Below are 21,788 nucleotides of genomic sequence, written 5' to 3'. Positions count from 1 at the left end.
TGCTGATCACTTGGGATGCCTGAATTCTGCAGTAGAACCATGAAGTCTCTTTCCTTTTGAATTCTCAGAAGACAAATGAAATCCCAAAAGCCTCATCATGCTTCTTTATGAATCACAGCTGTTCCTACCTGCAGAGTCTGCTTATAGACCAGTTCTTCCTAGCTTATATGACATTTATCCCTGGGAGTTTTAGAGCACCAGCTGTGGAGATTATTTATAAAACCAACTCTAATCCAAAAGTCTTTACTCCTTATGTTCAAATATAGGAGCATTGAAATATAGTTATTGAGAGATAATTGAGAAAATCAGACCAATGCTGAAAATATGATCAAGTATTTTAAGAGAGTATTTGTAGAAAATGAATAAATCCTAAATAGAGTAAATAAATCACATTTTAAAAGTTAACAATTTCAAATAACTAGGGAACAGTCAGTTGTGCAGTGATAAAAATGCTCTACCAGTGCAATCCACCAGAGATGTTGCTCTTTCTCTAGGTAAGAACCAACTGCAGTTTCCAGTTATGTTCCAGATTCATTTTACAGTCCAGAATTCTTGTTCTCAGTGGCAATCACTAAATAGTAAAGCTCCATCTTCCAAGGAGTTGCTATTGCAAAGAAAAGCTTAGAAGCAGCCCTGGTTTGGGGTCTGATGCTGTGCTACCTGCCTGGAGTCTGCCACCAACCTGAATGTCTGGGCTACAGACAGGTGAGTGCTGGGGGCCCCCTGCACTGAATGGCCACATTCCTTGAGGTGACAGCATTGCTATTGCTTTCTTTAGTTTATCAGTGAAACAAGCTACAGTCTAAGCTTGTCTGTTTTTTGGATAAAGGGATCAATACCTTGGAGTACGAAGGCCTGGGCTATGAATCTCCTTTGCACCTGAAGCCAGACTTCACATCTTGTTATATATGAAAAAAGACCTCTGCTTTCCTTTCATTTATTGAAGTTACTTCTCTGAATATACACAAGTAAATGCAGTTGGGTTTTCTGTTTGGGGATGCATAAACATTTGTTACCTGTCGGATTAAAGTGTGCCTTATTTCTAATGCATGTTGGCACTGTGCAGCCCAGCCTGTTTCTCCTGCCTGTCCTGGTGGCTCTGAGGCCCCTGCAAGAACCAGCTGAGATGGTTTTCTGGCAGTGCTGCCAAGTGGCCCAAGTTCCTCAGGGTTTCTCTGGAGAGATGACTCCAGCATCACTGGAAGCTGACCAAAATTCCAGGTGGGTTCAGGGGGTGCTGGATACTGTAATTATCCACAGTTTTGAAGGGTGAAAGTAAATTTTTATGGGCAATGGAAGATAATGTTTCCTATTATACTCTGTGGGACATTTTAAATCACTGCCTAAAACACTGGATTCTACTTTAGCTGGAAATAAAATGGGGACTCCCCAGAGCTCCTGTTAATAGAATGGTTTTGAATTTCCTTTTATCTGCGTAGCAATACACTGGGAAAAAAGATTTTCATGAGTAAAGCTGCAGATTTCTGGCTGGGCTGCCAGGCTATTGCACCACATGAAAGCAGGAAAAGTGTTGCATACACTGCAGCTCACTACAGCCTTTTAACAATTTGCAGTTTGGTGTGCTGGTCTAGGAGATGAACTCCCCTGGTTTGCTGAAAACTGTCACCAGGAGGTGGGTGACAGACCTCAGTCTGTGCTGCCTCCTCACTTTTTGCAGTTTGCAGACACAATAGCATAAAACAATCCCACTGAACTACTTGCTCATAGCCTTCCTTATGATAGGTTATACAACTGAAGTTGGAAGTAAGATAGTTTACAGCACAGACTGTAAAATAATAATAGTAATAAAAAAATTCCATTAAAATTATTCATGTTAGCAACCATCCTGCTTTGGAATAGGTCCTGAATATTTAAAAGTCAGTAACAGCTTGCTTGGGCTCTACCAAAAAAAACAATCTGGCTTTGCTTTACACAAAACCCACAGTCAAGGCAGAATGAATCCCTTGAGATTGAGATTTCCAGCTTCAAAGGATAAGTAAACCCCAGGCTTGAGTTTCTAAGTATTCCAATTAAAATTCTTCTGATAAATCAAAAGCAAGACAACCCCTAGTTCATAATAAGAAGAATTCTGGCTTTTAAAACACTTTACAGAAAAATGGCTATATTAAAGAGGAAAGCACTCTCATTTTTTATAAACTGCTTCTCCGTCTCTGTGGTGTAAGCAGGATAGGATAGAATCAGTGGGGAAGGTCAGTGTGTTAGAAGCCATTGCAGCACAGCTGACAATCCCAGGAGTTCACCTGAGCTGGGAAGGCTCAGAGGTCACCTCCATGCTGGGCTGTTGGGCACAGGCCAGGGTGGGACCCTGGCACCCAGCAGTGCTGGCTGCTGCCACAGCCTGGCATTCAGAGGTCTCAGCCCAAGTGGGGATGACTGGAACAGCCTTTTAATAGGAGCACTCTGCAACTTGCTTTAGCATTCAACGAGGTTTTACGAGTTTGGGATGATGTTTCTTTTATGTAGCTCAAGTGGGCCAAAACGTGGAGCCCTGCCCTGCAGTTGCAGATAAGAAAATGACAGGATCCCCAGAGGAACAGCTGTATAGCATCCTAAAACCTCTGCCTCTAAATTTCTGACTTAGAATTGTCCCCACTAAACATAATACATGCCAAGTAATTTAATCCAGTTTGGTGTTTGCAGACAGATAGTGCATATCTTTTAAATAATTCTACATTCTTTCCTTGAAATCCTGGATTTCATGTGAATTTTAGCCTGGGGATTAGGGAGGCTCCTCTCAGATGCAATGGGTGAGTGCAGCATCTATGTAACTAGGTCACGGTGTACTTAGGAATATTTAGTTATCTGTTCTTGTGTTCTTCCCTACTTTAGTGGCACAATAAACAAAAGAGGGAATGAAGATGGATTTGTTATCTCCTCTCCTAGGATGGCAGAAGAGATTTCATTGTGGAGTTTTTTTGCTACATTTTCTAACAATGTTTGTGATTTTTCTTTTTTTTTCATTTTGCATTTTGTAAGCAATGAAGTGCAGGAATTAAATGCTTCCCTTCTTTTCATCAGACCACGATAAACAGGAATATGCAAAGGATTCAAGATGATGATCCAGAAAGAGCAAGAAATTGCATTTCTTTCCTTTCCCCACAGAGTGTCCCCATTTCACTGTTCGTTGCTCAACAGGCGACCACCTCTGACTAGGCAGAAGTCCATTTTGCAGAGAAGCCTACAAAGGTTACCCAAGCATGTGTTTGTCCCTTTCCAAAAGGTATTGTATTGCAGTGGACAAGGCAAACTGAAAGTTCCCTTTTACTTATCTGAGAGATTTTATCTGTCTTGGTGACTTGAAGATCAAATGAGGTTTTTTAATGCATATACACACACACCGGATTGCCTGTCAAAACTTTTGTTCTTTGGTGTATATATAGCTGTAAATACAATAATTAAACTTAAGTTCCTACATAATCAATATCATCTTTATATTTTAATTCTTTAGGTACTAATTAATTTTGATATATTGGATATAAAACTTTATAATTTAAAAGTAATGGAAAATTGTAGGTTTTAACTTTATAAGTCTTCTGTTGTCGGCAGGAGTAACTGAGTGCATGAAAGCTGCTTTTTCTGAGATACTTCAGCATATACATGTTTCAGATGTAAGCTGAAAAAATAAATATGCACCCAAAAAAATTCAATTAGTCTCACTAGGTTTCATAATTAAGAGCTTGCTTTGAACTTTAAAATTTTTGTTTGAGTATAGATATGACACTAGAGTGGCCTTTGTACAGCTGAGACATTTTTTGATCAGTTCACTAATAACTTGTCTTGCAAAGCTTAGAAAAATGTGTTTCATCAACCAGTGATTTGCAATGTGACTAGACAAAGGCATGATCATTGTCAGACTTGTGTCATATGGAAGAAAACTAATGTAATGGGCTACAGATAAAATCTTACATTCTTTCATGGATCAATTAATAAGCCAATGTATTTTGCGCTTTTTTCCTACAAACAGTTTTGTATTCATTTCAGATTGAAGTTAAAACATGAATAAACAATTAATTAGATTCTGTTTTGTATTTTGTACTTTATATTATGTGGCTAAGTGGCTAGTGCAGAAGTTTAGACAGTCCTAATTTTTGCTGATTAAAAGCAGAAACAAAACAGATGTGTGCTGGTGGGGCCTGGTTTGCATCACCAGAACAGATGCAGCATTCAGCAGCAGGCAGAGCAGTTTGCACTGAAATGGCTTCAGTGACTCATGCTCAAAGAGTTTCAGTTACAGCTACAGCCCAGTCAGGTCGGCAGAGATGCTCTGCTCCTGACAGACCCAGACCTGCTTAACACATTTTGCCAGAGTAGGATCAGCTGCATAGCCAGCCAGGCTAAAAAAGCATAAAAAGCACATCTCAGTGTAACTTATAAACATGCACGTGTTCAGTTCTACTACCAACAAAGGGAGGTGTGGAGGAGGAGAACAAATGTGTCTGGAGCAGGGGTGTAACTCCAGCAAAACAGCAAACCCAGATTTTTGGTATTGTCTCAGACCTGACAGAAACTCCCTCCAGCCTTGATAAACAGTCCTGTTTATCACACTGGTGCTGTGAAACATATACAAGGTTGTAGAATTAGCACTTAAATTTGTTTAACATGAAAAGAGGCCTTTTAGAAAAATGAATTATTGTATTTTTTCCCTCATAGCAAGTGGGGGTTAGACTCTACTGATGCTGGAATACTGTTACAAGATAGAACTATTGAAATCTAAATTTCCTTAAATGTGTCCCTTTTTTCCAGAAGAAAATTATTTCAGAATGACAACATCATTACAGTTCAAAAGGACTTTGGAAGTCTTGCCTTTGAGTCCAGCATCTTGCATAAAGCAAGTCTAATGCTGAACTTGGACCAGGTAATTCTGGGGTTTGCCCCGTTGGAAGCTCGTTTCAAATTATGAGTCTAATTTTTTTGTCACACTTTTCTCTGAAGAGCTTTGTCTCTCTTTTCTTGGTAACTTCCACTTAGGTGTTGGAAAGCTGCTAACTAGCTATCCCTAAGTCTTCTTAATTAATGCCAGCTTTTGAGAGGAAGAAATGTTGGAGTAATTTTAAGGCCAACCAATGAGCAGTGAGGCTTATCAGGTGGTGAATTGTGTGTCATAATGAGAACTTCTGTAGATTTTGGGGAAATATTTGGGATGCTGGTGTAGCAGGCACCTGAGCCAGTGAATTAGTTCCTTTCAGAGACCACATCAGCCATTTCCAATGAGAGTTTAGAAGTGAGTCCAACAGGATTCCCACAGATTGCTCACAAAAGACCTGAGCCAGTTAAAAGCTGAATTTGGATGAACAGCAAAACAGACATAATTTTTTGCAAGTAGAGCACTGGGTTAAATCTGAATTCCCAGCTCCCATTTCTGATGCAGACAATGTCCCCGTAGGAATCTTCACAGGCTCGGTGACATCAATCTGCGCATCCATAATTACAGTCTACATGCCATTACACGGCAGCCGTGCACAAAGCTCCTGCAGCCCTGGGAGAACCAGCCGGGCCTGCAGCAAGCTCTGTCACAGAAAATGCAAATCTTTTCACAGATAAGGCACATCTTCCTCCAAATATAGACAAGCTCACACCCACCTTGCTAATATTCTGTTCAGTAAGATTACACAGAATCAAGCAGCACATCCCATGAGAATACTGGCGGTGTGCTGTACTTTGAGGTACGTGCATCTGGGATCGCTGCAAAGTAAGAGACTGTGGACAAATAAAAATGATGTCTAGGGAAGGACAGAAATCAACATAAATTGAATGACTTTCTCCACTTTACTTTTGCATTTTGTATAACTTAGTAATAGCCATACCAATATCTTAAGGTTACATTCTTACATGAATGTAACCTTTTCCCCTCAGAAAAAGTATTTCAAATACTGGAAAAGTATCAACTATCCATCTAACAAGAAGGTACATAAAGAAATAGCACTGACAAGTATTTCGAAGTCAGGCATGTAAGCAAACTCCTTACTGTACAGCTGGGCATTTTTTATCCTCATAGGGAGAATAAATCTTTATTCAAATGGTACTTTTAATGCAGTTGATTAACAATTTTGATCTAGATCAAGAACTGCATACCTAACACCTCTAAAATGCAGCCACTCCAGAAGATGGGAAACTGAGGCAGAATGTGTTTGCACAAGATTACACCGACACCGGCAGCGATTTATCTGTCCCGTGTGTTTTTAAGGGTTCGGCAGAGTTTACCGACGCCACGAGGGCACCGGCTGGGCCCAGTGGTTTGTGCGGTACCCCCAGGCCAGTGACCCGGCCGGCGGGTGACACCGGGTGTGGGGAGCCCCTCCGTGCGGAAGGTCCCCCCGCCTGCCCGGGAGCGGCCGGAGCGCGGTGCTCCAGCGCTTTAACACCCCCCCAGCGTGGGCAGGAGAACGGGAGCCGCAGCCCGGAGGCGGGAAGCAGGCGTGAGGCACGTGCCGCACCGGAGCCGCACCGTGGAGCCCCTGACGGCCCCGGAGGCGGTCCCGGCCAGCGTCCCCCCCCGCACGGCAGTCGAGGCGGCCTCTGCCCCCTCCTGCCGCGGCTCCCGCGCTCACGGGCGCTGCCGGCCCCGGCCCGCCCCGCGGCTGTCCCGCGTCCGGACCGAGTCCCGGCGGTGCCCGAGCGGAGGGTGGAGGCGCCGGCGGAGCCGCCCCAGCGCGGCGCCTTTGTTCCGAGCGGCGGCGCGGCCGGGCCCCGGAGTCCCGCCGCGCTCATGGCGGGAGCAGGGCGAGCCCCGCGGAGCGCCCCGCGGCCGCTGCCGCCCCTGCGCGCCCGGGAGCCGGCGGGCAGCGGGGGCTCGGCGCGCTGAGCGGCGCCGTGTCCGGCGGGGGCGCTGCGCGGGGCCCGGCAGCCCCGGCGGCGGGGGCCGGGCGAGGCGGGCGCCTGCAGCCTGCGGGGGCCCTGGCCGGCGCGGCTCGGCGCTCCGCGGACCCCCGGGCGGCCTCCGCGCAGCGGCGCTCCGCTCGCCGGACCCCGCCTGGCCTGGCCCCCGCCGCGGGCTGTAGCGGAGCCCTCCCGCGCCCAAACTTTGCAAAGTCTCGTAGCTCCGCTGCTGGGGCGGCGGCGGCGAGGGCAGCGGCGGGCGGGGGCGGCGGCGGAGGAGGCGGGGGCGGAGGGGGCGGGGTGCGGGCCGGCGGCGGCGGCGGCAGCAGCATCAAAGAGCCCCGATTCTTGCCGCCCTGGGAGCCATGCGCTGCTGTCTGTAATGTCAGCGGAACAGGAGAAGGACCCCATCGCGCTGAAGAGATCCCGAGGTACGGCGAGGGCTGGGCCGGGCTCGGGGGCGGCCGCCGCCGGGGCCTGGCTCCCGTGCGGAGCGCCGGCGGAGCCGCGGGATGCGCGCACCGCCCGCGCCGCCGCTGCCCGCCGGGCTCCCCGCGCAGCGCAGCGCGGGCCGGGCCGCCCCCGCCGCGGTCCCTCCCTGCGGCTGCGGCGGGGCCGGCGGTGCGGGGGCCGCTCGAAGTTTGGTCGGTGGGGCCCGGCCGGGCCCCGCGGGCTCCCGCAGCCTGCGGGCCCTGAAAAGCAGCCCCGGGGCTCGCCGTGCGCGCAGGTGTGCCCCGCGGGGGAGGGCGGCGTGCGGTCCTGTCTCTTGTGTGTCTGGGGATGTGCAGCGCATTAGTATGCAGCGAGCATACTGCTGGTGCAAGGGAATACGGCGGCAGTGCCACATGTCCGAGTTCGTGCTGATGCAGAGCCCATAAATTACACTTGAGTGTTCGCTCTTCTGCCCCCAGTCCTGGCTCCTGTGCTTGAGTGTAGTTGGGGTTTTGTCTTTCCCTTTTCGGGAAATGAAAAAAGAAAAAAATCGAAATATTATTTCTTTACTAATAGCACTGGTGTATGGCTCTGGTGAGGTTTGAGGTATGCGTTTCTTTCAAAGGAGTAGGGAGAAAGGCAGAAATACAGGGTCTCCTCCGACTTCGGCAGTGCAGCTGACTTTAATGGCAGTGGCACATCAGCCTTCGTAGCGATTGTTGTGTCCTTATAGTCCTTAGACACAGGAATGCCTCTCTGAATGAAATAATCAAAGACAGCAGGATGGGTGACTGACTTGGGTGAAAATCATGGCAAAATTATAAAATCTGCAGTTTAGTGCTTCCTGTTTTCTTGCCTCCTGTTTTGCCCCTGGAATTCTATTGTTCTTGGTGTTTTAAGCTTTTTTTCTGGTTGGATAAGTGGGAAAAGGTGTGGATTCCACGGTGCATATTGTCATTGATTTACAGTTTGCTTTTCTAAAACTGCTATAGTAACAGCTGGATTGCAAGCTTGAAAATGAGAGAATGAAGACACACAGCAGTGTTACAAAGGAGACTGGGATTCATTAGACTCCTCCACTCTCAAGCCCTGATTCTGCAAATATTTAAGCATATATGGTTTCACATGCTGGAGTTACCCACCGAGTTCCACCTGATTACAGCTTATTATCAAAACTGTTTACAGTCTCAGGGCCACAGAACAGGCTCACCAAATTTGGTTGAAATGAGACTATTTTTAGTTTTCTGCCTCTAATGAAAAGTTTATTCAGCCATTATGTTTCTTGGGAAAATGTTCTTACTGAGATAAAGTAGTAAATCCTAGACTGAGATTTGTCAGTGAATATGAAAATATTCCATACTGTATTTGCAGTATGTTAAGTATGGCATAAATTACATGCAAAGTAAAAATCCCTTAATGTGTAAACCAAACTACAACTTGCAATTCTCCTAACCAACACTGAAAATGCCCACCTTAGGTATGTACAAAGTAAAAGAGAATATGAGGCTTATCTGTTCTCCTTTGCACAAGTGTGAATGGCTGAAATTAATTTTATCTGTAGTTTAATAGGGGAATAGTTATCAGATATGTATTTGTATCTTTAGATCCATGAGATAGGTGATGTCCCAGTCAAAAGGATTGTATTTTTGCCCAAAAAAATAGGCTTGGACAATGAATAATTTTTCATTAGTTCAGCATTCCAAAATGCTTGGTAGTCCTTTAATGAAAGTCTGTGTGGTAGGTACCAAAAGTGACTTTGTGGAAAGTTTATTTTGGCTTCATGAAAATGAGCCTTATTCACTCTTTTTTTGGAGGTATGCTAGGACTAACATTCTGTTTCCTTTCATGTATAAATTAAATCATTATAGAGCCCACAGGGAAAATATAAATTCTTAGGGCTGAATGAAATCATTGGCCTCACACAGTGAGAAGTGAAAATACAAAAGCTTTGTGCCTTTCTAGACACAGGACTCCCTTCTGTAAACCAAGGCATGTGAATGGCTTTGCTGATGAAAGTAATTCAGGTAGAAATTGATGGAACTTGTCACTGGAATTCTCATGTTCATATGCTGATGCTTTTGAAGAATGATGTCCCAGAGAGGGAATTTATATGTAGTTTTGTAAAGTCTTAACTTCAGCTACTGTAAACCAGCACTTGTGTATGACCCTAAGTATTCTACTTGATCACAAATTTACTGATGTCTGTGCTGCTATTGTTGAATTTATTAAAAGAAATCTGGATATTTGGAATATTTTGCTATCAGTAGTTAACATCAATTATTTTTTAAGAGGACAAGGACATGAAAAGGAGTGTCATTTATGCAGTTGTGAGGATTAGTGTTCACAGTGCAATCTTACACTAAATTTAGTATAAACTTATAGGAATGCTGGAGAAGAAGCTTATAAAAAGTACAGGAACAGTTTTGAGGAAATAGATTATAAAGAAGATGATTTATAGATTTGAAATTGAGGGAAAATTTGCCATCATTTTTTATGTAAAACCTTATGCTGTAGTCATTTAGTATCTACAGGTAATGTAGTGACAATGCTTCATAGCACACTTAGTATGTGCAGGATTTTATCTTCTAAATCAAGGCTAAAAGGTCTCTTTTTAAAGAGTAATCCCTGGTTTCTCTGATTGTACCTTAGACCACAATATGCTATGTGCAAGCCTGAATTTATTTTGAGACCTTGATTGTGACATCATGCCCTTGTCTTTGAAATTCAGACTTAAAATTTGATAGGTGTTGATCTGGGATGTCCATGTATCTTCTTTATGTGTAATGAAAAATAAAATCAAATTTTAACAGTGATAGCTAGAGCCAAAAGGAACTTATTAAAGCAGAGGCAGAACTGGATTCTTACTTGAAGTAGGACTGGTAAATTCCCTGAAACCGCCAAAAAAAAAGAAAAAAAAAAAGGAGGCGTGGAGGAAGTGCTGGGAGTGAAAATTTGTCAGGCCTCCTTGGTCAGGAGTATTTCAAATAACTTGGATATTTTGGTCTGTGTACAATAGGACTGCTACTTCCCTGTGAGAAGAGATTTTGTGTTATGTTGCTGAATATTCCTAAAGCTGGCTTACCTGTCTGCTGGGAACACTTGTCTAACAGAGCAGTGTAATGTCATACATTGTGCTGCTTTGCATAACACTGTTGATAATTCACAGTTATCTCCAGGTTGTCTTTGGTAATGAGGACCTGTGTGTTCAGCTGGATGCTTGCATCTTGATAAAGTTTGACTCATATTCTGAATATAAATTTTAAACAAACAACAGTGAAATTTTTAGGTTGGATTGCCTGCTTACTGTTCTGTGCTGTTACTATATATTTATATAAAAGAGCAAATAAGCTATTATCCTAATGGGCCTGGGGAAAAAAGAATTAATATGGTTTCTTAATATAATGATGCTAGTACTTTAACATGTGTACATGTGTTGCTCTGGTATCACCTGAAAATGCTTCTCATACTTCAGCTCAGGGTTTTCTTTGCATTCCCATATTGTGGCAATTTCACTTGAGCCTGTGAAGACAGACTGACTGGGATAATAATGAGATTGCCATTTTTATTTTTCACTGATGGTCTAGCTAGGGTTTTAAAATGGAAGCCACGATTTATACAAATTTGAGAGCTTGTCCCACTGTTGTGAAAGGTGGAGAATCCCAGGGGAAGTACAGATATCTCTTTGTATTGCTCAGGGTGAAATCTGATTGAGCAACCAGTGAAATGAACATTCCTTACTTTTTTTTGTGCCAGGATAGACTTGCTCAGTTATTTTATAACATTTCTACAGAGGTGAGCTGGTTCACTTATTATTGGCAGACGTCTTTTTGTTTGATCAAGTCTTGCATTTAATGAAATTTAGATTTGATGCACTGGAGATTAGTCTAAACAACATGGCAAGTTTTCAATGGTTTTTGTTCATGGATCTACTACTGTTTGCTTTTCTTTTCCTTCATGGTGGATTGTAACAATCTGTTGTATATTGTTACACTGATGCAGTGTCTATGTGAGTTAAGAGGTGAGTCTTAGACATGGCTTTTTGCAGTTCTTTTGAAAGTTTTATGATTTATGCAAACAAGAAATACTTCTAACTGGTGATGAGGAGATGTTAAGAATCAAGGGGCAGATAAAAATAAAATAAATGGAAATGTCTATTTCAATAAGAATGAGCATGAATGAGACATGAAAGTGGTAGCAGACAGGTATAGGAGGGATGTTAGCTTACCTCCAGATGTGTGCTCCTTTAGCACTTGCAACACAAGGCACCAGAGTCAATGCAAATTCAGTATTTGTAACAGGTATCTGAGGCTATGGTAGTTAAAGGCAAGCTTACAATACAGTCTGCAATATAATTAATGTACTACTACACTGATTGATATCTTGTAGGTGGTGACAGTGGATTGGATGGGTTAGGAGGACCAGGAGTTCAGCTTGGGAGCCCTGATAAGAAAAAGCGCAAAGCGAATACACAGGTAAATTCCCTTTGCTTCTTTTGAATTCTTAATAAACTCAAATGTTGTTTGCTGGTATGAGTAGCTCTCATTGTTCAGAATATCAATTTCTTGTCACAAATAGCAGCTACATACCAAGTATTTCAGTTTTACTTTGAAGTTAAAATCTTCCTGAATACTAGTAATTTGTACTGAAGTTATTTTAATCCCTGTAAGTTGCCAAAAACATATAAAGAGAGGAGCACAGAGAGACTGCAACAACTGGGATTTTCCCCATAGGGATTTGATTCTGAGGCAGACTTTTTTTTAATGACTTTGTAGCCATTGGTAGAAATCCATACAGTGTGAATAGTTGCCATGAGACTACTTCTTACCTTACTTTCATTCCTGTATGTGTAGGTTTGTGGGCTAATGAATCAGTACAGTTTGTTAATGCTTTGACCAAGCTCTTGGCATACACTCCAGGTGATTTCCAAGCAAAAGCTAAATCAGGCAGAGCTCCTTTCCAGTGCATCCTTGCTATGTGATGTTTCTATGCAGTTGTTCTTTCCAGAAAAGAAAGCCTCAATACAAAACATCTTAAGCAGTTGGGTATCTATAGTGCCGAGTTTTCCTTTGTGTGTTCATTCAGCTTTGAGTGAGAGTATCTGTTAATTTGGCACTGCCCAGTGGGAATACCTTTATTTATGTAGGTAAAACAATCACTTTCTGTTAGGCCTATGCAGAGTCCATTGAGATATGGATCTGTTTTCTTCATTTCTGTTTTGTTTTGTTTTAAAGTAGTCACACTGAACCTTGCTCTGAGAAATATTCCATTACTTTACAAGGCTTCACACCTCTTTTTTTACTGGAGTTTCCTTGTGTTCTGGAATGGTAATAATTCTAGAGGACATGCAGATTAGCTTGTGTTCCTTCTGACCAGGTTAAAATTTGCAATGCAGCATTTTTTTTTAAATAAATTTTCAGTCTTAGTTCATTAGTACTTAGAAGGAAGTGCTTTCTGTGAGCACAGTTAGTGTGAGGGTGAACCCAGCAGGTGTTCCCTACAGGCTAATCTAGAATGAATTTCAATTGTATGACTGCACTGGTGACATTTAAACAGACTCTGGGCTCCATTAAACACTTGATTATGCTCTGTAACCAGAGCATAATCCTGGTGTTTCATACCTACTGACTATGCTTTGCAGACTGTCCACAATCACTGAATGCTGTTTGGTATAGAAATGTACAGCACAGAATATTCCACAGGCTATAGAGAATACCAGTCTGCTGACTCCTATATTCTAAATGCCTTTTTTACGGTTACAGTAGTACCATTAGGTTTGTATATCTTCAGGGAAGTGGGGTGTCTTATGAGATGTATATTCAGTAACATGAACCCAAAATGAAGTTAGGGAAATGCTTCAAATGTGCTCTTCAACATTTGGAAATACTTTCTGTATGGGTTTGTGACAGTTGGATTTCTATATTGTTGCTTGTCTTTTGTAAAAGATTGTGAAATAGAAGTCACATATCAAGTAGTATTTTTAACTGCAAACTTTTTAAAACTCTGAAACTACTATAAATCACTACATTATCTGGAGCTCAAGCTCCTCTCCTGCCTCTGAAATTTCAGACAGCCTGGCAGGGTACAGTGGGTGAATTTTACACAACAGCTGAACAGTTCTTTCAGCAATTGTATTGCTATTCCAGAGCCTTTGTGGTTGGTCTGTCTTGCAGGGAAATACTAAAACTAATTCAAGTGTTGTATTTAAAATATTTGTAGGGGTCGTCATTTCCTCCTCCATCTGAATATGCTCCACCACCGAACCCAAGCTCTGACCACCTTGTAGCTGCAAATCCATTTGATGACAACTATAATACTGTGTCTTATAAACCACTTCCTTCAGGAAATCCATATTTTAGTAATCCTGGTTATCCTGGCTTTGGAGGCTATAACACTTTCAGAATGCCACCTCACATGCTGCCCAGAGTGTCCTCACCATATGGTGGTTCTTACTCCCTCAGAAACCAGCCACATCCTCTTCCTCAAAACCCTGTTGGCATGGGTTTTAGTAGACCCCATTCTTTCAGCTTTGGTCCTCATGATAACCCAGGTTTTGGGAATCAACCACCTTATGGCAGTGGTCAGATAAATCAAAATGTCAATATGTCTGCTCAGCATTTCAGACCAAATCCTGGGGAGAACTTTGGCCATTCTGGTCAGATACCTCACCCTGATGTGCCAACTAACTTTGGTCCTGGAAACAATCCAAATTTTCCAAATTCTCAGCTAGAGTCAAACCATTCTTTTGTTCCTCCACCAAACACGTACAACCAGACAAAATCATCAGCACAAAAGCAAGACTTTAGTCAAGGTGCAAGCAAAGCATCCAGCCAGAGCACTGCTGCTCATCAGCATCATCACAGGACAGAGGACGTTGTGAGCCAAGGTAACAGCGACCTGAAAAACGTTACTCGAAACAATGTGGTGAACCAGGATAACAGCCATTCTAACAGTGCTGAGAACACCAATGCTGGCCACTCAAATGGGACACAGAGCAAGTCCCGCCAGCCTCGAGGTACTGCTGAAGGGTGCAACTCTGAAAAGAGCAGCAAAACCCCCCTCCATCCCAGTCGTCACGGCCACTCGTCCTCTGAACCCGTGTACCCGTGTGGGATTTGTACACATGAAGTCAATGATGACCAGGATGCCATCCTGTGCGAAGCCTCCTGTCAGAAATGGTTCCACCGGATCTGTACAGGCATGACAGAGTCGGCCTATGGGCTCCTGACGGCAGAGGCATCGGCAGTGTGGGGCTGTGACACGTGCATGGCTGACAAGGACGTGCAGTTAATGCGCACCAGGGACACTGCAGGGCCACCTGCACTGAACACAGAGGGCTGACAGCCTCAATGGCTGCTAGTGGTGCAAATACTTGCTAGGAAAATTCGGTTACAAATTGGGTACTTCACTTTCTGCAGACAATCAGTTGTGTTTGATTGCTGTCATCTTTTTTCCCCCTAATCTGTATTCATTCATAAACTTCCATCTCAGCTTTTGTACTCTTAGTTTTATGCGTGCAAATGTTTTACAGGATGGAATATTTTTTGTTTCTGATAAAACTGTAACTGACAATTGATCGGAAGTAGGATGAGCATTGACAATATTATTGAAGGAAAAAATGTGCCTGTATGAATAGCCCTAATTTGCTAGTGTATATTAATGTGTTAACTAACACTAGCATTTAGTGCTTGGTTTTAATGGTACTATATTTGCAAGTACTCATTACTTTGTTTTTTTTCTTTTGGCGTGAATGTCTGTTATTGATGTTCTTGCTAGCCTTTCTTTGAATATTGTAGAGATGACATGGAGGAATGTGCAGTACTAATAGTTGTTATTTTAGGGTAAATACAGAGAATTTTGTATGTGCGTTTTCCTATTTTTGAAGTAAAGCATTAATGTGCTATTCAAAAATCATGAATTCATGCTTAGTAACACAATGAAACCCTCTAACTATTACACATTTCTGTTTCCTTGAAAAGGCAATAATCTCTTGACTTCTCAGCAATTACATGCTGAAGGCTCTTGCTAGGCCTTGCATTATTTGGAAATTGTTGTGAAATAAGATTAAATTGGAAGAAGAACACATTTATGAAGTCCACTGCTTTAAATCTAGAGAATGCCAGAAGTAGAGTTGCACATGTAACCTTCATTCATCTATCTTGAGGACATACCTTGGGATGCAGTCTTTGCTCTGTCACGGTTGTGCAGTCATGCACCTCTCTCTCATTCTTTCTCACTGATGGTTCCAGTCTCCTGCCTCAGTGCTGCCTGAGGATTGGGGATGAAGTAGTGCACAGAAAATCCTGCCCAGCTCCTAGGGCTGTCAGCTCCAGCCTGCTCAGTCACCCTGAGCTTACACAGCCCACTTGGCATGAAGGAGGGGGCAAGGCAATGGAGTGTGCTCTCTGAATTGCTTGATAATTTGGCTAGCAAAGTCTTAAATCTAAATTCCCACCACTGCCTCAGCCAGTCTTGCAGTGAGGGGGTAGGAAATCTAAGGTGAAGAAAGAAAATACAGCTGTCATACCAGGTGAGTTTAGTTCACATCAGAACTAAGTAATCAGAAGCTTAGCTCCTTTGCTAAACCTGATATCCTCCTGACAAGTATGCATGGCACTAGAGCTTCATGTGTGATGCTAAGAAATTCTCTTTTAATAAGGGTAATTTGATCCTATTCTTGATCTCAAAAATAACTCCCCTTCTTTTTTGAATGTTGGGAAGCATCTAGCCTTGAACAGTTCAGCCTTAGCAGTGTGATGAAGTTGCACATGCAACTGAAAACGTTTCTTTTGAAAGAAATATTGTTTGGAATTAATAAAAGGAGGCACTGTGATAACAGATTCTGCTTGGAATATGTACCACTGTACTGGAAACAGTCTTTAAACAGCAATTAAATCATATGCCAAGCTCACAGGTACTAGTCATGTTCCTTAATGTGATACATTTTTCAGGTCTGTGAGTGATGAGTGATATAGGAGTTTATAGAGAATTCAGTCATCTAATAAAGAGGTAGTTTTCATGGTAAGCCATGCTAATGAGTGAAAGTAAGGCCTGTTTGATAGTTCACCATTGTGTTTGATTTTAAATGGGCTCTACTGTGTACATTCCTGGAAGATCCTGTGCAGATCTACACAACTTGTTTTATTTTAAAAGTGAAAAGTTTTGCTGTGTAAGTGCAGTATTACCCTGCTGGTTTTTTTGGTGGGGTGGTTTTGTTTGGTTGGTTTTTTTGTTTTTTGTTTGTTTTGGTTGGGTTGTGGGTTTTTGTTTCTGGTTTTGGTTTTTGGTCTTTTTTTTTGTTTTTTGTGTTCCTCTCATCAGGAAAAAGAAAATGATATCTAGAGTGTAAGTGACATATTTTATATCTTGAGAATTTTCCTGTATGGAGATGTGAAGTGTAAGATAGATCCAGAGCTGCTGTTTTCATCAGTAGTTGCTTTAATTTAGTACATTAACTAGACTTAATCGTGTTTTGTTAGAGGTGTGATTTTAAAACCACCAAGAAAAAACCAAACAAGCAACAACATCTGTTAAAGAGATTTATTCTTCAGTAGTGCTCCTAATGACTGACAGACTGTTTGAAGTTGCTTTTGCTGCCTGAAGAAGCAGTTAAACCAAACCTTGTTCAGATAGATTTGTTCCTCTAGGAATCAGTTTAATCTCTGCAACAATTAGCACTGTGAACATAATGGAGCTGGTTCACACCTACAGTAATGTAAGTGAAATCAGAATTTTGCTCAGTGAAAATTCAACCAAAGCTCCAGTGATGATATTATTACCTTTCCCACTCCCACACCCCATGCCTCTTGTGAGAAGATTTTGGGGCATTTCTTCTCAGAAATCTAATTCATGTTTTGACAGTTGGAGCAGACATTGTATTTAAAATAACCATGTATTTCTTAATCTTTTCCTCAACCCAACATGAAGTTAGGCAACTATTTTCTAGATTAGCTGTCAGGACATTAGTATTTAAACATAGTGTTCTTAAATACTTAAAATCATCTGGAATATCATTTTATAAGGCCTTAAATTGTGGATTTATGAAACTTATTCTAACCATTTATTTTAGATTTTTTCTAAACTGGTATTCTATTGGGTTTGTAACCCAGTAAATTTTCCTCATTTATTAACTTGTAAGTTCAAGGCATTAGCAAATGTCAATGATGTGAAATAAAAACAAATGAACAACCGACTCCACACTTGTTAGGACAGTCATGTTAGAGATAGGACTGACAAGGATCTCCAGAAGTCATCCAGCCAATATGCTTGCCCTACTGATTTGCTCTTGGCATACTTGAACTCTTTGTCTAGAGAGCAGTTATATTTTGGTTTTCTCTGCATGTGTTGACTAAGTAGTAGTTCAAGTATGCACAGGAGAAACAGCAATCATGTTTAATTAGTGAGGTACTAGGAAAATGTCAGCTGATTAGCATTAGAAGTTAGTTCTAGAATGATGGGTGGGAGGGAGGGAGGGTTGGCTAGAATAGGTGAGGTTTTTGTAATACATGAAACAATTTGTATTGAACTCTCATGTGCTTCTTTCATTACTGGTGATTTAGATTGTACTGGTGCTGCACACCAAAAATATTGCAAAGATTTTGTAAATCTTGCAAACCTTAACATTTTTGTGGGAAATGCCTGTGTCCTTTTACATGGTTTCTGGTCATGATCAGAAATGCAGCCTTATATTGCTCCCAAATTTTTTTCCCGCTCAGGCTGAAATAGACAGGTATAAATTGGATTGTGCTGTCCTTAATACTTTTTTGCTAGTGACCAATTTTAAATGAGAAAACATGGAAGGGACAGTGCTGGATACAGACCAGAGGGCAGGTAGCAAAAATCCTGTTTCTTCCTGTTTTACTCATTCCCTCTACAACTTGAAACTAGCAGGTTTGTGCTTGTCTCTTCTGAAAGAAGATGGGAGTGATGCTTACTTCCAAAGGTTGTTTAGAGGCCTAGTTTTTATTTGAGATCTTCTGATGAAAGAAGCTAGAGAAAAGTAATGAAGTTTGCTCTACTTAAAAGAAAACTATAATTTTGGGGGCTGCTCAAAGAAGATTGTACTTTGTGACCTCTGAAGTTTTTAATCTAAGAACCAGTTTTGTAATCACATTTTTCAGGCTTAATTTCAAGCATGTGACAATTAATGAAGTCGGTGAAACTGCATGCACACAGTCAAGAATGTTTTAAAGTGTTTGCAGTTTGGGGCCTGTGATATTTGCAAGTGAAATGCTTATATGGTTTGAGATTTTTACAAAATCAGTGGTGTTAAAATGTAGCACCTTTTTAACATTTGTCTTTATTCCAGCTTAATACAGTAACACATCTGCATTAAATATATCCCTCTCATTTTATAAATAAGCATTGCCTGTCAGTAAAAGTATTGGTGTAACATTTTTAAGAAAAGGAAGTCATGCTTCTTATCATGTTGTATGTGACTTAAATGACTGTTTCATATTAAAACTAATCTTTCCTTATGTACTGCTTAAATATACCTGTTTTGGGATATCAGTTCAGTACTTTTTATACAATCTTGAATGTGTTCCACATTGGTGACATGTATTTTTGCAACAACTTTTTTGTTTTGATTTTAAATTAGAGCATGTCTGATGTAATACATGCATTAGTGCTGTGGTGTGTGACAAAGTTAATGTATGTAATTCAAATTGGAAAAGTTTCCAGACTTTGTCCAACATTAACCCTGTGGCCAGGGATTAAATTACTATGTAATACAAATTATTTCATACCATGATGTGTTTTAAGCTACTCTATGAAGTATGTGAAACATTATTGTTTATGGATTGGTAGCTGGTGAGGTGTCTTGCATAGAATGAGGTATGATAGATGGTAGCAGTTAATAATTAAAACTGAGTACCTTTCAGAACACACAGCACTGATATGCATTATCATCTTGTTGACATTACTTAATATGAATTTCTTAATATTATCCACTGATAAATGGGTGAACATTTGGTAATCAGCTCTTGTGTGTGAAAATTCTATTCTAACACTCTTTACTTGTTTCACAAAACATATAATTTTTTGTTTGTTTAGAAGGCATATAAATTTTTTGTCTATTGGATGTGATTAGATATATGCAGGAGGATGTAGAACTGGATGTATTTTAAAGTTATTCTGCAGTTGCTAAGTTTTGGCAGAAGCTTTCTATATTAGAATAGACTCTTCCCTAAAATTGGAAACTAAGTGTACTTAGCAGAACTCTTTAAGGCAATATAAATATCCTACACTACATCTTGAGTTATGCACATTCACTTCTTTATGTGGAAGTGATAACTTCTGCTTTCTATAGAAGAAAAGAAAGGTCCCTTTAGTGGCCTAGTGCTGTGTGTCACCAGTTCTGGGGTAATTAGTTCTGAGTGGTGTTCAGGCCCTCAGAGTGCTGCCTCTAGCTTGAAGTTTTCAGTGTTACCCTTTGTCTCCTGGTTTAGAAATGGCTTATCCCAGCACCATGGGGAATAACTATTTCTGCATTGTTTACCATACATAATTTTCCTTTTCATGTTCAAAGAAACTGTTTCAAAATTATTTTTTGCTCCAACCCCACCTTTTTCCTTGGAGATTTGTGCACTGTATTTCAGGAATTGCTGTACTGGAGACATTTTGGGATTGGAGTTATGAGAGTTGTCTGTTTCTGGACACTCATCTTTTCCTCTACAGAATGGTCGAAATCTGAGCTTCCTTATAACTTAAGGAGGGCAAGCTCTTAATATATATTTTTTTCTTTTTGTTTTTCTTTCTTGATAGTTTCTTTTCTTTCTGAAATGTGAAATTATACAAAGTTGTTAGGGATTTTTATTCAAAACTTGGTCTTTCCTCCAAGCTTGTGTTTGTGGCCTTTAGAGCAGGCACTGTGGTCTTTAGGGCCTTCTGACTTGGAATTTTTTGTCCACCTTCTCCTTTTAGAATTAAAAGTGAGTAGAAAAAGGCAAGTTACCAATCTACTGCCATCCAAACAATGCAAAATATAAGCTGATTAAGATTGTTGACATTTAATTTTTTTTTGTTAATAATGATGTGATATTTTTACCTTTTAGAAGAACATATATCAGAATCTGATTCAAGTGTTCTTGGAAAATGTATATGGTAGGCTTTGTCCAGCACTGTATGTAACTTTGTTGCTTTCTGTTGTCTAGTTTCAGTTTCTTTTAAAATAAAGATAATTTTTGTGGGGAAGTTGCCTGTGGACTTTCTGCAGATGAAGTAATGCCTAGATGGATGCTTCTCACATTCTGCCTGCAAGAAGGCATTTGGATTAGGTGTAATCCTGCAAGAAGCAGCATGAGGTCATAGGGATCAGAAAATACAGCTCCTGCCTTTCTTGGAGAGCTCCACTGTTCTGTAAAGGTGCTCATCTGCAGTAACTTCAAAGCAGATGGGAAAAGATCTTGTACCTTCAGCCCTATTTCTTCACAGGATGGGAAGGAAGGCTCAAGTACCATTTGTCCAAATAGATTTTTTAAATAACTTTCTGCACTTGGAAAGTGATTATACTAAGAATTATTCATTCCAGTTTATAAAATTATTACAAAGCTCTTCCTTTAGTTAAAATGCCAGAACTAACACATACCAAATCACTGCTTCACCAATAATTTTTAAAAGTAACTGATATAGGTCCCAAGCTATATATGCAAAACAGTTTGTTGAAATAAACAGAGTCTCATAAAATGTTTCTGCTTCTTGTTAAAAATCTGGAGAGATGAGAGAAATGAGAGAGAATTTAGAAAGGATGTGAGGAAAAAAAGGTTAATAATTAAAGGTAAGAAAATGTAAACTATCTAAATGATTTTTCCCCTATATTAAAACTTCTGAAGCCATTAGAAGTGAAATAACCCCAGAAAAGATATATATATATGTATAGGCAGCTAGAAGGCGCAGAATATTAATAATATTATTAAGGTTTGTCTGGAACATAAATCTGCATCCTTCATGGCACAGGTGATGGGAATTTAGGAATCAGCTTTTCAATGGAAAAATTTCCCTTCTTACACTGCAAACTTTGCACTGCAGACTTTTGACTGATAAAGTTAGTGCCAGCAGAAGAACCACTCTGCATGGGTGTCTCTTGTTTATTTTTCAAGTGTGCCACAGTGAGAGCACAGCAGCTTGTCCAGGTAAGGCTGTGGGGTGGGTGGGACAGAGGTGGTGGTTCTGCACATGCACATCACTTCAAAACCTTTAAGGTTGATCCAAGACCTTGCTGAATCCCTTTTGTGTCCTTTAGCAGCTAAATCTGATACTTTGACATAAAAACTTGTCAGTGATATTTACTGTTTCTCCTACAAGCCTTGCTCTGCAGATCTAGGCTTTAAGTAAATAGACATTTTGGTTGATGTATGGGAGCTCTTTTGTGTAATTTGAGAAGACTGAATATTGGTAACCATAACTGTGTCTTGTAAAGCATGTATGCATAATATAGTTCTTCTAGCAGGAATAAATAATAAGCTGCTTCATTTCAGTATATTCTCTGTGATTAAACTAAAAATGACACCTGGGTGACCAAG

The 21,788-nt window shown here is 41.0% G+C and overlaps 1 protein-coding gene across 1 annotated transcript; it reads left to right on the top strand.

Annotated features, from left to right (window-relative positions):
* The first annotated feature begins 7,135 nt into the window (after positions 1 to 7,135).
* PYGO1 (pygopus family PHD finger 1) lies at positions 7,136 to 20,460 on the top strand. The gene is made up of 3 exons (XM_054642329.2): positions 7,136 to 7,268; positions 11,656 to 11,741; positions 13,486 to 20,460. The coding sequence occupies exons 1-3, from the start codon at positions 7,220 to 7,222 to the stop codon at positions 14,605 to 14,607; spliced, it is 1,257 nt and encodes a 418-aa protein (XP_054498304.1). The 5' UTR covers positions 7,136 to 7,219; the 3' UTR covers positions 14,608 to 20,460.
* The last annotated feature ends 1,328 nt before the right edge of the window (positions 20,461 to 21,788 follow it).

This window comes from Agelaius phoeniceus, chromosome 13, assembly GCF_051311805.1.
Source record: "Agelaius phoeniceus isolate bAgePho1 chromosome 13, bAgePho1.hap1, whole genome shotgun sequence".
Taxonomy (NCBI): domain Eukaryota; kingdom Metazoa; phylum Chordata; class Aves; order Passeriformes; family Icteridae; genus Agelaius; species Agelaius phoeniceus.
The sequence above is the reverse complement of the archived record's forward strand: the minus strand, read 5'-3'. Positions and strand labels throughout refer to the sequence as shown.